General features: G+C 45.7%; 7 protein-coding genes across 7 annotated transcripts; 4 read left to right on the top strand and 3 right to left on the bottom strand.

Annotated features, from left to right (window-relative positions):
• Positions 1–3: 3 nt before the first annotated feature.
• On the bottom strand, positions 4–1,108 carry N7483_005618 (PaaI family thioesterase; the record flags this gene model as incomplete). Its single annotated transcript, XM_057089055.1, has 10 exons — positions 4–67; positions 128–206; positions 259–277; positions 332–378; positions 439–510; positions 580–622; positions 742–807; positions 895–907; positions 974–1,014; positions 1,082–1,108. The coding sequence occupies 10 exons, from the start codon at positions 1,106–1,108 to the stop codon at positions 4–6; spliced, it is 471 nt and encodes a 156-aa protein (XP_056948884.1).
• A 188-nt stretch (positions 1,109–1,296) lies between these two features.
• N7483_005617 (TFIIH/NER complex subunit TFB2) lies at positions 1,297–2,855 on the top strand (the record flags this gene model as incomplete). The annotated part of the gene is made up of 3 exons (XM_057089054.1): positions 1,297–1,420; positions 1,475–1,568; positions 1,634–2,855. The coding sequence occupies 3 exons, from the start codon at positions 1,297–1,299 to the stop codon at positions 2,853–2,855; spliced, it is 1,440 nt and encodes a 479-aa protein (XP_056948883.1).
• A 211-nt stretch (positions 2,856–3,066) lies between these two features.
• N7483_005616 (Zn(II)2Cys6 transcription factor) lies at positions 3,067–4,825 on the bottom strand (the record flags this gene model as incomplete). The annotated part of the gene is made up of 2 exons (XM_057089053.1): positions 3,067–4,705; positions 4,755–4,825. 2 exons carry the CDS (start codon positions 4,823–4,825, stop codon positions 3,067–3,069), a joined length of 1,710 nt encoding a protein of 569 aa, XP_056948882.1.
• A 542-nt stretch (positions 4,826–5,367) lies between these two features.
• On the top strand, positions 5,368–6,527 carry N7483_005615 (NADP-dependent oxidoreductase domain-containing protein; the record flags this gene model as incomplete). The annotated part of the gene is made up of 3 exons (XM_057089052.1): positions 5,368–5,804; positions 5,872–6,411; positions 6,488–6,527. The coding sequence occupies 3 exons, from the start codon at positions 5,368–5,370 to the stop codon at positions 6,525–6,527; spliced, it is 1,017 nt and encodes a 338-aa protein (XP_056948881.1).
• Positions 6,528–7,039: 512 nt separating this feature from the next.
• On the top strand, positions 7,040–7,996 carry N7483_005614 (uncharacterized protein; the record flags this gene model as incomplete). The annotated part of the gene is made up of 1 exon (XM_057089051.1): positions 7,040–7,996. One exon carries the CDS (start codon positions 7,040–7,042, stop codon positions 7,994–7,996), a length of 957 nt encoding a protein of 318 aa, XP_056948880.1.
• Positions 7,997–8,904: 908 nt separating this feature from the next.
• N7483_005613 (uncharacterized protein) lies at positions 8,905–9,686 on the bottom strand (the record flags this gene model as incomplete). The annotated part of the gene is made up of 3 exons (XM_057089050.1): positions 8,905–9,031; positions 9,099–9,636; positions 9,668–9,686. 3 exons carry the CDS (start codon positions 9,684–9,686, stop codon positions 8,905–8,907), a joined length of 684 nt encoding a protein of 227 aa, XP_056948879.1.
• Positions 9,687–10,715: 1,029 nt separating this feature from the next.
• On the top strand, positions 10,716–11,924 carry N7483_005612 (gelsolin family protein; the record flags this gene model as incomplete). Its single annotated transcript, XM_057089049.1, has 1 exon — positions 10,716–11,924. The coding sequence occupies one exon, from the start codon at positions 10,716–10,718 to the stop codon at positions 11,922–11,924; it is 1,209 nt and encodes a 402-aa protein (XP_056948878.1).
• Positions 11,925–11,931: the final 7 nt, after the last annotated feature.

The following is an 11,931-nucleotide window of genomic DNA, read 5'->3' as shown; positions in this document are numbered from 1 at the left end:
TGACTATTTGATTTTGTTGATCTCCTCAACAATGTTCTGAGGGTCTCTCCATGCCAGAGTGACGTACCTATATTCGATAAGTATCTGTATAAAAACAGCTAAAGGATAGTTTCAAAGATCAACTTACTTGGTGTGGCTGCCTCGTGCAACAACTTCGCCCTGGGCGTTAGTGAACTTGATGTTGGTAAATGCGAGTGTTTTTCCGACTGTTCAGTATTAGTAGTAATTCATTGAAGCAGAAGAGCCATTTCAACATACACTTGTCGCAGGTCACCTCCTACATTAATTGTTAGCTTAGCAATTATCACTTCATTTCATAGGTGAGACTTACAGCCAGGATCTTGTCGCCAACCTTGCCACCAGAGTTCAAGTATGTGACTATTTTCATTAGCAATGTGTTTTAGAAGATAGAGACCAATGTTTCAGCGAGAACCTTACCATTGAGATCGGTTGATACGCCAGTTGCGAACAAACCACGGGATGCTACTGCGAGGGAGCCACCAAGGTCCACTAAATGCGAATTGATAAGCATCTACCTGAATAAAAACTTGCAAGTGTCTAGGTCTCAAATAAGCATACCCATGCTTGCAATGGTGCCTCCATGAAGAATGTTCAAGCGGTTCTATAGTTCGGTTGATCAGTCACAGTACATGAAGAATTGATGTTATATTCGGATGTAAGATTCATAAAATAGTTGTAGCTTTGGAGGGGGTAAACCCAGACATTTTCACTCTAACTTACAGTGTGCTGCTTGAGAATCTCCAGCTCGAAGTTGACAGTTCCTGGCCGAGCGGCAGTGACACGGAGCTATAGGGATGTCCAAATCAGATATTGATCTAGCTCCAAAAGTCCTCTAGGACTCGAGATTGGTCACATAGTTCAAAGTATACATACACTGTCCAAGAGTCTTCAAAATGCAAGACGGGATGCCGATTAGTGAACGATACCTGCAAACAGAATCGGGTTCACTTACCGAGGCTTTAGACCCGAGGAAGCCCGAAAGGACTCCCAAACCTGGATGAATCATATATGTATGAGCATAGTGCAAATGATAGTAGGTTCTAACAATAAATAAACTTACTGATCGAACAAAGCGCAGAGTCGTCATTGTAATTTATCAATGAATTATAGATAAGAGTGAAGAGGAAGTGATTTGGTTGTCGCGTTCATCTCATCTCGGGAACTGCACAAAGTGGCCGCTACGCCCTCCGTATGAAACTCCATTACTTCACTACACTTCTTTGATCAACTTTCTGCAACGAGGCATAGAGGCCCTAGGTCTCTCAGGTCATAAACATGGTGACATCCACGTCTCGACCTCTTGAGTACCTGGAGGGACTTCCAGGTGCTACTTTCCGCCGGCTTTATAAGCAACCATCTACAGCTCTTGCGATTTTTCGGCGCATGCTGCCTGACCTTGGTATATGGAGCTCTCTGAATTTCAATATCAACCGCCTAAACTGACTGAAAACAGCAAAATGTTTTGTGATGGCCTTGCTCTACCTAGATCCAGATGATCCCGTTCCTACAGCGGACCTTGAAATCTGGGTGAAAGCAGAGAGCAAAAAGTAAGGATGACCGTTATTGGAGAACCGAAGTTTAAGCTAATCATTTGTTATTCATCGACTTAAAGGCAACGAGATAACGCGCTTTCCATCCTCGGAAGACTTCACATTCTATCGACTACCCGAACGGCGGAAAATGCTCGAGCTTACATGGTCACAAGCGAATTCGCCTCGTCGCTCCGCCAAGCTCTTACTGGTTCTGATGACCCCCAATCATTTGGTGTCTTTTCAAATATCCCCGATGAAAGGAAAATCACGATTGCAGGTTTAGACGAATACGCTCGAAGGCAATGGGAAGGAGTTTTGGGATACATGGTGGGGACAAGTGCTTTGACAGGAGACAGTGATCCGGTGAACCTGAGCAGGGGTGTGAAACAGCTGCTTCAGGCGGGTAATCTCGTTGAGATCAGAGATCGCCGCGTAGACATCACCAAGGAGGGCTTTGGCTTCGTGCTGCAAGATGTCAATACGCAGGTCTGGCATATCATGATTCTCTACGTTGAGAGTGCCGATTCACTCGGTATGGACAGCGTGGAGGTTCTGTCATTTTTGTTCCTGCTCAGCAGTTTGGAGCTGGGCCAGTCTTACGAGAAAAAGCACATGTCATCCACCCAACTTCGCACTCTGGCAGACTTGGCAGACTTTGGTATTATTTACCAAGAGACTCCCGAAGCAACGCGTTTCTATCCCACCAGACTGGCCACAACTTTGACATCCGACTCCAGTGCGCTCGGAACTCCCGGTGCTAGCTCCTTGACTGGACCTACCGGCGAGGGCGCCGGCTCAGGCGGATTCATCATTATCGAGACCAACTATCGTCTCTATGCATACACCTCATCTCCGCTTCAGATCTCCCTTATATCCCTCTTCACAAATCTGAAATACCGGTTCCCTAATTTGGTGACCGGTAAGGTTACGCGACAATCGGTGCGTCGCGCCATTGATATGGGCATTACAGCCGATCAAATCATTGCCTACTTGATGTCGCATGCCCACCCTCAACTACGCAAACAAAATGCCGCCCATTCTACATCCAACACATCAGGAATGCCGCCATCAGTACTTCCGCCTACCGTGACAGATCAGATCCGTCTCTGGCAGCTCGAGCGTGATCGTCTTCGGTCCACGAGTGGCTTCCTGTTCAAGGAATTCAACAACGCAGCCGAGTACGAGGCGCCATGTAGGTACGCCGCGGAAATTGGTGTGTTGGTCTGGAAGTCGGACAAAAAGCGCATGTTCTTCGTATCTAGACATGAGCAGGTGGCTGCATTTCTAAGACAGAAGAAATAAGTGCCTTGTAGTTTTGCGAGGTTGCATTGATCGGTTTACGGGGCTGGCATTCTTTGTGATACCAGGCTGGCGTTTCTTAGGTCTGGAATGGCATCTTACGACATAATGATTTGTTTGCGCTTCATACTAAGTATTCTCATCACATTTGAACAATAAAAAAGATCATTTAGTTTTAATTCATCATGTTTTCGGTGGATATTCTCTGTCCAGATTAATTCCGAAAGAGCTGAAAATATGACTCTGTATCTTTCTCCCTGTTTGGTTTGATTGTGTGTTTATAGTAGCTCCAATTTCCAGCTTGGAGCTTTTTGTAGCTCAGGACCGTATCCTCCTTCACTCGATCTGGTAGAATAACCGCTACATCTGAGAGACGCGATGAACCGTTGATATTCGGTGGTGGGAAGTCCTTGGCAGATGGCACAAATGGAAAGAGGGGCACGTCAATACTAGCCTCTTTGCTCTCAATTCCATCTTCTTCAATTCTGATCACCTCATCCAAGACTTGGGCAAGAAGTGCGCCGTTCCATACGCCTTCTCTATGTGGTGCAGCCTTCAGAATTCGAACGGCCTGTCGTCTGATCTGAGGAATGCGACACTTAAGCGCTGTGAAGTACACAGGTGGAATGAACCCAGATTCCACTGTAAACTCATGGCAGTCGAGATCTGACTCTGGAGTACTGAATATATCCTTGACTTCCTTCACTGCCACTGAAACACTTGCCCATAAATTCCACAAGTCGGTAAACCCTTTTAGAATGGCGATGAAGTTTTCGGTATATGAGTCGAAGATCATTTCATCGTCTGATAGACAGACAGAGGCCATGATTGTTGCCATTTCATGGTATACAGATAGTAGTGTAGCTCTGAACTTTTGGCTGATACTTTCTCCAGAATCAAGAAGAGGTAAGGAGGCATTGAATGATTTGCGCCATAGAGATAGATCTGCTAGGATACGTTTCTGCGTCTCAAACATGGAAGGTTCATCTTGACTCTCCTCTGAGTAGACATCATAATAGTATCTTTTGAGACAATGGACTCGATTCAAGAGGTCATCCAGTGTTCGTCGCGCATCAAGCACGTCAGAAAATGTGTATGGGATAGCATTTTCTTTTGGATCCCTTGTAATAATGCACAAATTGGATGGTACTTGACCGAACAGAGCTGATTGGACAGTAAGACGTGAGTATGAGTCAATCAAGGCATTATGCGCAAAATCCTCCGCGGGGCTTAGTATACTCGGCGACATCAGGGATCGAGGATGTGGCGATGAAATATTGGAAAGTAATTTGATTCCATAGCGGAGATGTGCACTGCCCATTTTGTACTGCCCGCGCAGGAATTCCAACGTCACAAAGACCAGACAGGTAATTAGAGCCACACGTAGAGTGTATGGATTTGTGGAGCCCGTCGTTGAACGTAAGAAGTGGATGGCCTTATTATATTGCTGTAACGTGAATTGTTCCGCATCGAAGCCATAAGTTGCAGGGATAGCCCATGGGCTGTCGCTTCGATCGAATCTGTGAGCTGCTGACAAGGCGACCACCGCATGGCGCACAGCAGGTTCTTGTGCACTGGCTTGCAAGACAAGGGTCTCCCAAAAGTCAGATGCGAAGAGACCAGCGAATTTCTTGGTGGTTTTCTCCATAAACCAGTTGAAATACATCTGCTCATCGACTGTCATGCTGCCGGATGGAACCGGGGTACAGTATACTGAAAGAGCCCGATTGCTCTGTGGTTGACCGTATGGGTTACCACCTCCTCCCCAAATTCCATAGCCATCACAGGCTCTTCCAGTGGAAACGCAGCGCCGGCAGGCTGGTCTACTTTCGTCACATTTAACACGACGGATCCTACATCTGGTTAGATGATACCATATAGAAACTAGTGAGTGGAACTTACTTGCAAGTCCTACAGCCCGATTTGACCCTCTTCACGCTCCGAGACTGTTTTTTATTCTGAGGATCATGCATTCTTCATACGATGAGTATTTGAACAAGGTAGAATTGAGGAAGATGGGAGAAATAGATCAAATAGACTATTATTCGGGGGAGAAACGAAATGATTGGACGGCTCGCAACTTATGAGATATGATTGGTCCGGAAGCGCCTCGGTGGATCCTTCTGACTGTATTGAGCTCTGATTGGTTGAATGGCGTTTAAAGCCGTCAATTAACTCCGATCCTATATTCTGGATTCAAGAATAATGCAAGAATAATGCAAAGTGTTGACGAAACCTTCCATTCAAGGTCAAGATTTACTCCCTGATTAGACTAATCTTTTAGAAATCAATGGAGCCAAGCCTCACAGCCGTGCCGATTGATTTCGGCACGATTCTATGATTCTATCCGGGAATCAATATTTAAAGGCTCGTCATGTCCCGCTTGAAATATGAATTCCAGACTCTCAACTCGAACTCTCACTAGTATCCCTTCAAGTTTACCAGTGGTGACTCACTTTGACTCTAAAGTTTCTTCAATATTATTGCTTCAAATTCAAACCTTGCACAATTCAAAATGCCAATTCCAACTCGAGCTCTTGGCCTTGGTGGTCCCCAGGTCCCTGCTATTGGGTTTGGCCTGATGAGCATTGGGGGTACATATGGATCTGCTGGCTCCCTTGATGAAAAGGTCGCCGTCTTGGAGCATGCTCATGCCACAGGTCAGTGGTTTTGGGATACCGCTGATTTGTATGCCGACAGTGAGGATATTGTCGGCGAATGGGTCAAGCGCTCGGGCAATCGTGATGACATCTTTCTTGCTACGAAGTTTGCCATCCAGATGGACGCCAACTATAAAATCACAATCCGGTCGGATCCGGAATATGTGAAGCTTGCCTGTGAGAAAAGCCTTAAACGACTAGGTGTTGATGTGATCGATTTGTATTACTGCCATCGGGTAGATGAAGTCACCCCCATTGAGAAGACCGTGGAAGCCATGGTGGAACTGAAGAAGTACGTACCCTTTGACTACTCACCCAACAATAACCCAAGTCTGACCTATAATTAATACTCATTATAGTGAGGGAAAAATTCGATACCTTGGTCTTTCCGAAGTGTCAGCAGCCACTCTCCGTCGCGCCCATGCTGTCCACCCTATCACCGCTCTACAGATAGAATACAGTCCCTTCGCTCTCGACATTGAATCGCCCAAGGTCGACCTCCTCAACACTTGTCGTGAGCTGGGTATTGCAGTCGTTGCATACAGTCCCATTGGACGAGGTCTTCTGACGGGACAGATCCAGAAGTTCGAGGATATCCCGCAAGACGACTTTCGTCGGATCTTGCCTAAATACCAGCCAGAACATTTCCCTAAGATCCTTGAGCTGGTGGAAGGTCTAAAGAAGGTGGCTGATGCGCATCAAGCTACACCCTCGCAGGTGACACTTGCATGGTTGTTGGCCCAGGGCCCTGAAATCATTCCGATCCCGGGCACTCGGTCGCCTCAGCGGGTGGATGAGAACACCAATGCTGCACTGATTAAGCTCACTGATGAGGAGGTGCAGACTATTCGACAGCTTATTCAGCGTACTGAGGTTGAAGGGGATCGGTATACATCAGGGTAAGTTTTACTACTACTATTCAGTGTTTAAGCCGTTTGTTTCATGGTACTAATTGTTTGTTTATTACCTATATAGCATGGGTATTAACTGGGTTGCTGATACACCACCACTGTGAGAACTTGAATGTGCGCTCTGTTATTCTGACTTAAAGCTAGCATATTAGCTAGTCAATGTCCAATTTGATCCAAGTTCCTTTATCATACCATATACTACGGAGTATTCATCCCCAAGATGGTGAAGTGGATCCCATGTAAAGTGGAGATCGTACGTCAGATGGCCTGTGCACTCCGAAGAGGCACTTTGTTCACGATCGCGATCACGATCATTGTTCTAAAGTCAGATCTGATATTCCTCGTATCCCAATTATCTCACTGGGATTGAATCAAAAATAAGCTTAAATCACGGACCTCTTCTTCAATTATCATAAGCCTTCAAGTTACAACCATTCAAGGGTCAAACTCAGGGGGGTTATAGGGCCAAGTGGGTCACTGAAATGTTTTTCTAATAGCCAAGGCTCCCCCAACCCCGCGAAATCTCATCCCTGGTTGTTTTTCCCCTTTAACATCTTTTTACACGCTTTTACCTTCTCTTCCAACCCCCTTCTTTTAAGCCATATGCCTGCAGGACATGTCCTCGTCCAGCGAAGCCAGTCCCGGCCACTGGATTACCGGCAGCTATACAGGCAATAGTCTTGGGGTACGCATCACAATCGCGACCTTTGTGGGCGTCGCGTGGTACAATGTCATTGAACTCATTGTACTCATTTTCCTGACCTTTAAACGGTATCATGGTCCCTACTTTTGGAGTCTGTTGATATCCTCGGTCGGAATCCTTCCTTACTCCGTCGGCTATCTGATGAAATTCTTTGCTTTGACTTCCCAGACTTGGCTGCCTGTCACTTTGCTCACTGTGGGTTGGTGGACCATGGTCACTGGCCAATCATTTGTTCTATATTCGCGACTGCATTTGATCATCCAAAATCCACGTATTCTGAGTATGGTCAAGGGAATGATCATCACGAATATTTTCTTACTTCATGTGCCTACTACCGTCTTGACTTTCGACGCCAATTTCTCCGAATCCCAAGCCTCCATCGATGGGTACGATATTATGGAGAAAATCCAATTGACCGGGTTCTGTGTCCAGGAGGTTATCATCTCTAGTATATACATGTGGGAGACCAACCGAATGCTGAAACTGAACCCCGATCGCGGAAGTCGCAAAACCATCTTTCAGCTCCTCGCTGTTAACGTCGCTTGTGTTTTGATGGATATCGCATTGATGGTTATAGAGTTCATGAACTTTTATATATACCAAACTACACTCAAAGCGACCCTTTACAGCATCAAGCTGAAGTTGGAAATTGCTGTCTTGGGTAAATTGGTCAACATTGCCCATCAACATCTTTGGCAAACCTCTCGTGTCGCTGGAGGTCGTTACCCTTCCTTTGTCGATCCCTCCCAGATCACATCCGATTACAACCACGCCGACTTCAATCACTCTGACTCTTTGCCGACAAGTCAAAGCTCAAACTTGAAAGGCCGTGCTACCGGACTCGAAGCAATTGATTACGAAGAGCCATGACAGGAGTTTACATGCTATTTTGGCTTCAAATGTTCATCCTCCATGAAGATCTGCGCGAACTCCCGCCAGCGCGCATCATCGACTATCCCGCCCTGTGTGCGACCACCAAGCATCGACCGTCTCTCGTACAACACTTCAAAGTATTCTGTCACGACACTCGGGTCAAGTCTTCGCGAGCGTGGTCTACGCTATTACATTTAATGGAGTTCCCGAGTGCCAAAGGATCTGCGCTTCAGGCTAGGTGGTCGCTCTGGCCGAGTCCACTGGAAATTCCCAGCATCAACTGCTCGCTGAATACCATGGTATTCCAATATCCTGTCTATCCCGACCCACAAGCATCATCGCACCCCTAGTGAAAAATAGCGTCCAATTATGGGCTGCCTTTTTGCAAATTTACATCACGAAGTTATGATTTCTCAAAGCGTTGCATCAATACCCAATATTTGCATGCCTTTACGGCTGGTCGGTTTATACCAAGTTCATTCATCCTCCTTTAGTGGCGAGAAAAAAAACTTAATTCAATTAGAATATTGCGTCTTACTCTCCAATGGAGACTTGAGCACCTTACTGGATAACTGTGTGATCTGGAAGTTCTTGACTACCTAAAATAATCATTTAAATTGGGGTCTAACCATAAGATATCAACTAGGGTCAATGTAGACCATGCAACAAAAATCAAGTAAATAACGCCCAATTCAAAGTTCGAATGCCCGAATCTTCTTTTGACAACCCATACGCATCAATTGCTCCCGGGCCATGAGGGGCAGCAGCACATAACCCCCCTCGACCTGGCCAGCAAGACGTGTCTTTCGTTAAACATTCATAGAAAATCTCGATCCAAGAACGTGGCAAGAGGGCTTATGGTCCTTCCAGTGTTGTTTCTGGCACACCTATGAAAAGTCAATTTTTTAGATCTCAGAAATATCCACGATAGAGAAAATTCTTACAACTCCGCAATAGTAAGCTGCTTTGCACCGACTACATTTCTGCAGAACGCGTCCAACGTCACTTTGAATCTGGCCGCAGAGAAAGCAACTAAAAAGAGTAATGAGTCAATACTTCAACACTCGGAGAAAGGATTATTTTAAAGAGCAGATCTTACCTAGGCTGCTCAAAGCTTCTGGGTACATCAGCCTGATAATGATCCAAGGCAGCCAAGAACTGAGCTCGACCAGGGTCACGGAACCCTTGATCAGCAAAGGGGCAAGCATAACCTGGACTAGAGTGTGTAGCAAGTGCCACTTCACGCAGGTATTGCAGGTCTTCCTGTTTTATGTTGGCGCCGACTCTCATCATCATGGCACCGAAGATAATGATTGGGTATTTTCCTTGAAGAAAGTCTTCGTCCAGAGAGCGGCATTTTGCGAATAGATCAAAGCCACAGTTATCCTTGTTGAGTTTTTTACACAGATATGGAATCATGTCGTCGTTAAGGATATCTGTGAAGTCGCGATTCTGGAAGTTGACTTGTGACATGCCTGGGTTGAGAATATCGCAGTTGATGATAGTCGTAGTGAGTTTCCATTTCCAGTCGTCACCACTAAGCCCAAGTTTGTGTTCAAGGTCGCGTGCGATATCGACAACTTGGTCTCCTTCAAAGAGACCTGGAATGAGAAGTTGGTTGTATCCTTGGAGATGGTCTATGAGAGTATGAGGGGATGTCACACTTACGCCAGCTGCAGCGACCCATGTTGATGGTGATGATAAGGAGGATTTTCAAGTTATTGAAAAACCGATGTAGAATAAGAGGGGGTGGGAGGAGGTGTGATAAGGGAGAGAAGAAGATTAAGTGTGGTGAGGGAACGAACATCTACGAGGAGGGACCTAACTTTGTCCCAACTTGAACAGAACCTTGGAAGGGACTACTAGTTTGATTGAAATCCTAGTACATTCAAGGCACGACCTAGGTAGTATTCCAAAGCTGCTTTTTTCTTAGTTTCACATGTACTCGTACTGACAACCTTGGAAGCTTGTTTGCAGATTTTTTTTTCAGCTTCAAATGTCTGTAGATCTAATTAGTTGGCCGTTTAGTTTAGTAGGATAAAGCATTTCATTAAGACAGGGTGGCCGCTTGAAGGCATTACATAATTAATGAAACAACTAATACCTAGGTAGTAAACATAAAGAAGGATGGAGTATTGAGGATGAGAGATGGGAATCCTACTAAGTCTGGTCTTCACACATGTGCGCCACAGGTGCACTTTGATATCAAACTCACGTCTGAAAAAAAACAGGTGCATATTCAAATACCAGTAAATGTTTAAATATTTCTAATTGGAGATTTTAATAACAGTAGGTGATTTATGTAGTGTTTTCATATTGATGCTCGTACAGGGCTAGCTCTCCATTAGCATTTACATACATAGGTGATCTCCAATACAGGTACAAATGAGATAGTATTTTTTAGACTAACTTAAATGCTGAGGTTTTTTGGAGTCTTGAATGGTATGAATATTCCAAATTTCCCATTTATGAAGTTCAGATCTGTATTTTATTTTCACATCTCGAAGGACAAGTCTACTGTATGTAACTGCTGTTGATATTACTGCCTAGGTGAATTTATACAACCAAATTAGGAAATGATAGCCACCGGATTATCAATTGACCGATTATCATGTGACTTCATGTGAGATGACATCACCGCTGCTTCCCTCATCAACAATGGACAACACCTATCTATTCAGAGTTCAAAGCGTACCACCCCAATATCAGCCTCAAAATGCCTCCTCATGAAGGATTAGTCCACCTCAAAGAGTATGACATCAAAGACAGCAATATAGAATTGATTGGATCCGACCTCGACCACCGCGTGAAATACAACTCCGCCGCCTCTGAGCCTGCATGGAACAACGGCAAGGTGGGGCAAGAAGCTGGACTGTTCATATGGCGAATTGAGAACTTCCAAGTTGTCCCATGGCCCAAGGAAAAGAACGGAGAATTCTATGATGGAGATAGTTTCATCGTACTTCATTCTTACAAGGTCGGTGATGAAGGCGATGATGTGAAATTGGGTCACGATATCTTCTTCTGGCTAGGCAGCAAGACTACACAGGATGAAGCTGGGACTGCTGCATACAAGACAGTGGAACTGGATGAATTCCTGCATGGCGCTGCGACGCAGCATCGCGAGATTCAGCAACAACCATCAGAAGAGTTCTTGTCTCTCTTCCGTCATGTTTCCATTCGCTCTGGCGGCGTGCGCTCGGGCTTCCACCATGTTGAACCCGAGGAACCAAAGGAAGTCCTCACATTGCTTCGCATTTTCAAGTATCCTGGTTCTGGCCGCATCAGTCCCATCATTGTGCATGAAGTGGAGCCAATATGGCAAAGCTTGGATGAAAATGATGTATTCGTCTTGGATAAAGGCGAGAAGATCTGGGTCTGGCAGGGTAAGAAATGCAGTCCGATGGAGAAGGCCAAGGCAGCTCAAGTCGTTAATGACTTGACTTTGGCGAAGCATGTGGATGTCGAGGTCCTATCCCAGCTTGAGTCAAGATCCAAGATCATTGTGGATCTGCTAGGCGGAAAAGACGCCGACCAGTCCTCTCTGCAGGCAGCCCGACCAGGCTACTTTGCCAAGGCTTCTCATGAGAACAGCGGTACCTCTCGACCCCGTAAATTGTTCAGACTCAGCGATAACTCTGGAACGGTGTCATTCGATCTTGTCAAGGACGGTGCCCGTGTTCAAAAATCCGATTTCGAGGGCAACGATATCTTTATCTATGACTCTGGGAGCCGACTGTGGGTCTGGCAAGGTCTTCAGGCTAGCGAAAGAGAGAAGGCTCTGTGGATCAAGGTTGCCCAGGCCTATGTTCGCCACCTCCAAGACAGCCAAAGCCAAGGCCATGAGGATGCCTTCCTCACTCCCATCTCCAAGGTTGTGCAGGGACACGAAAGCCCAGCATTCTTGAAGGCAATTCAAGTCTAAATTTGTA

The sequence above is a fragment of the Penicillium malachiteum genome (genome assembly GCF_028827825.1).
Source record: "Penicillium malachiteum strain IBT 17515 chromosome Unknown utg000002l:1.0-8849297.0:1.0-8852440.0, whole genome shotgun sequence".
NCBI classification, from domain to species: Eukaryota; Fungi; Ascomycota; class Eurotiomycetes; order Eurotiales; family Aspergillaceae; genus Penicillium; species Penicillium malachiteum.
This window is presented reverse-complemented; position numbering and strand designations above follow the sequence as displayed.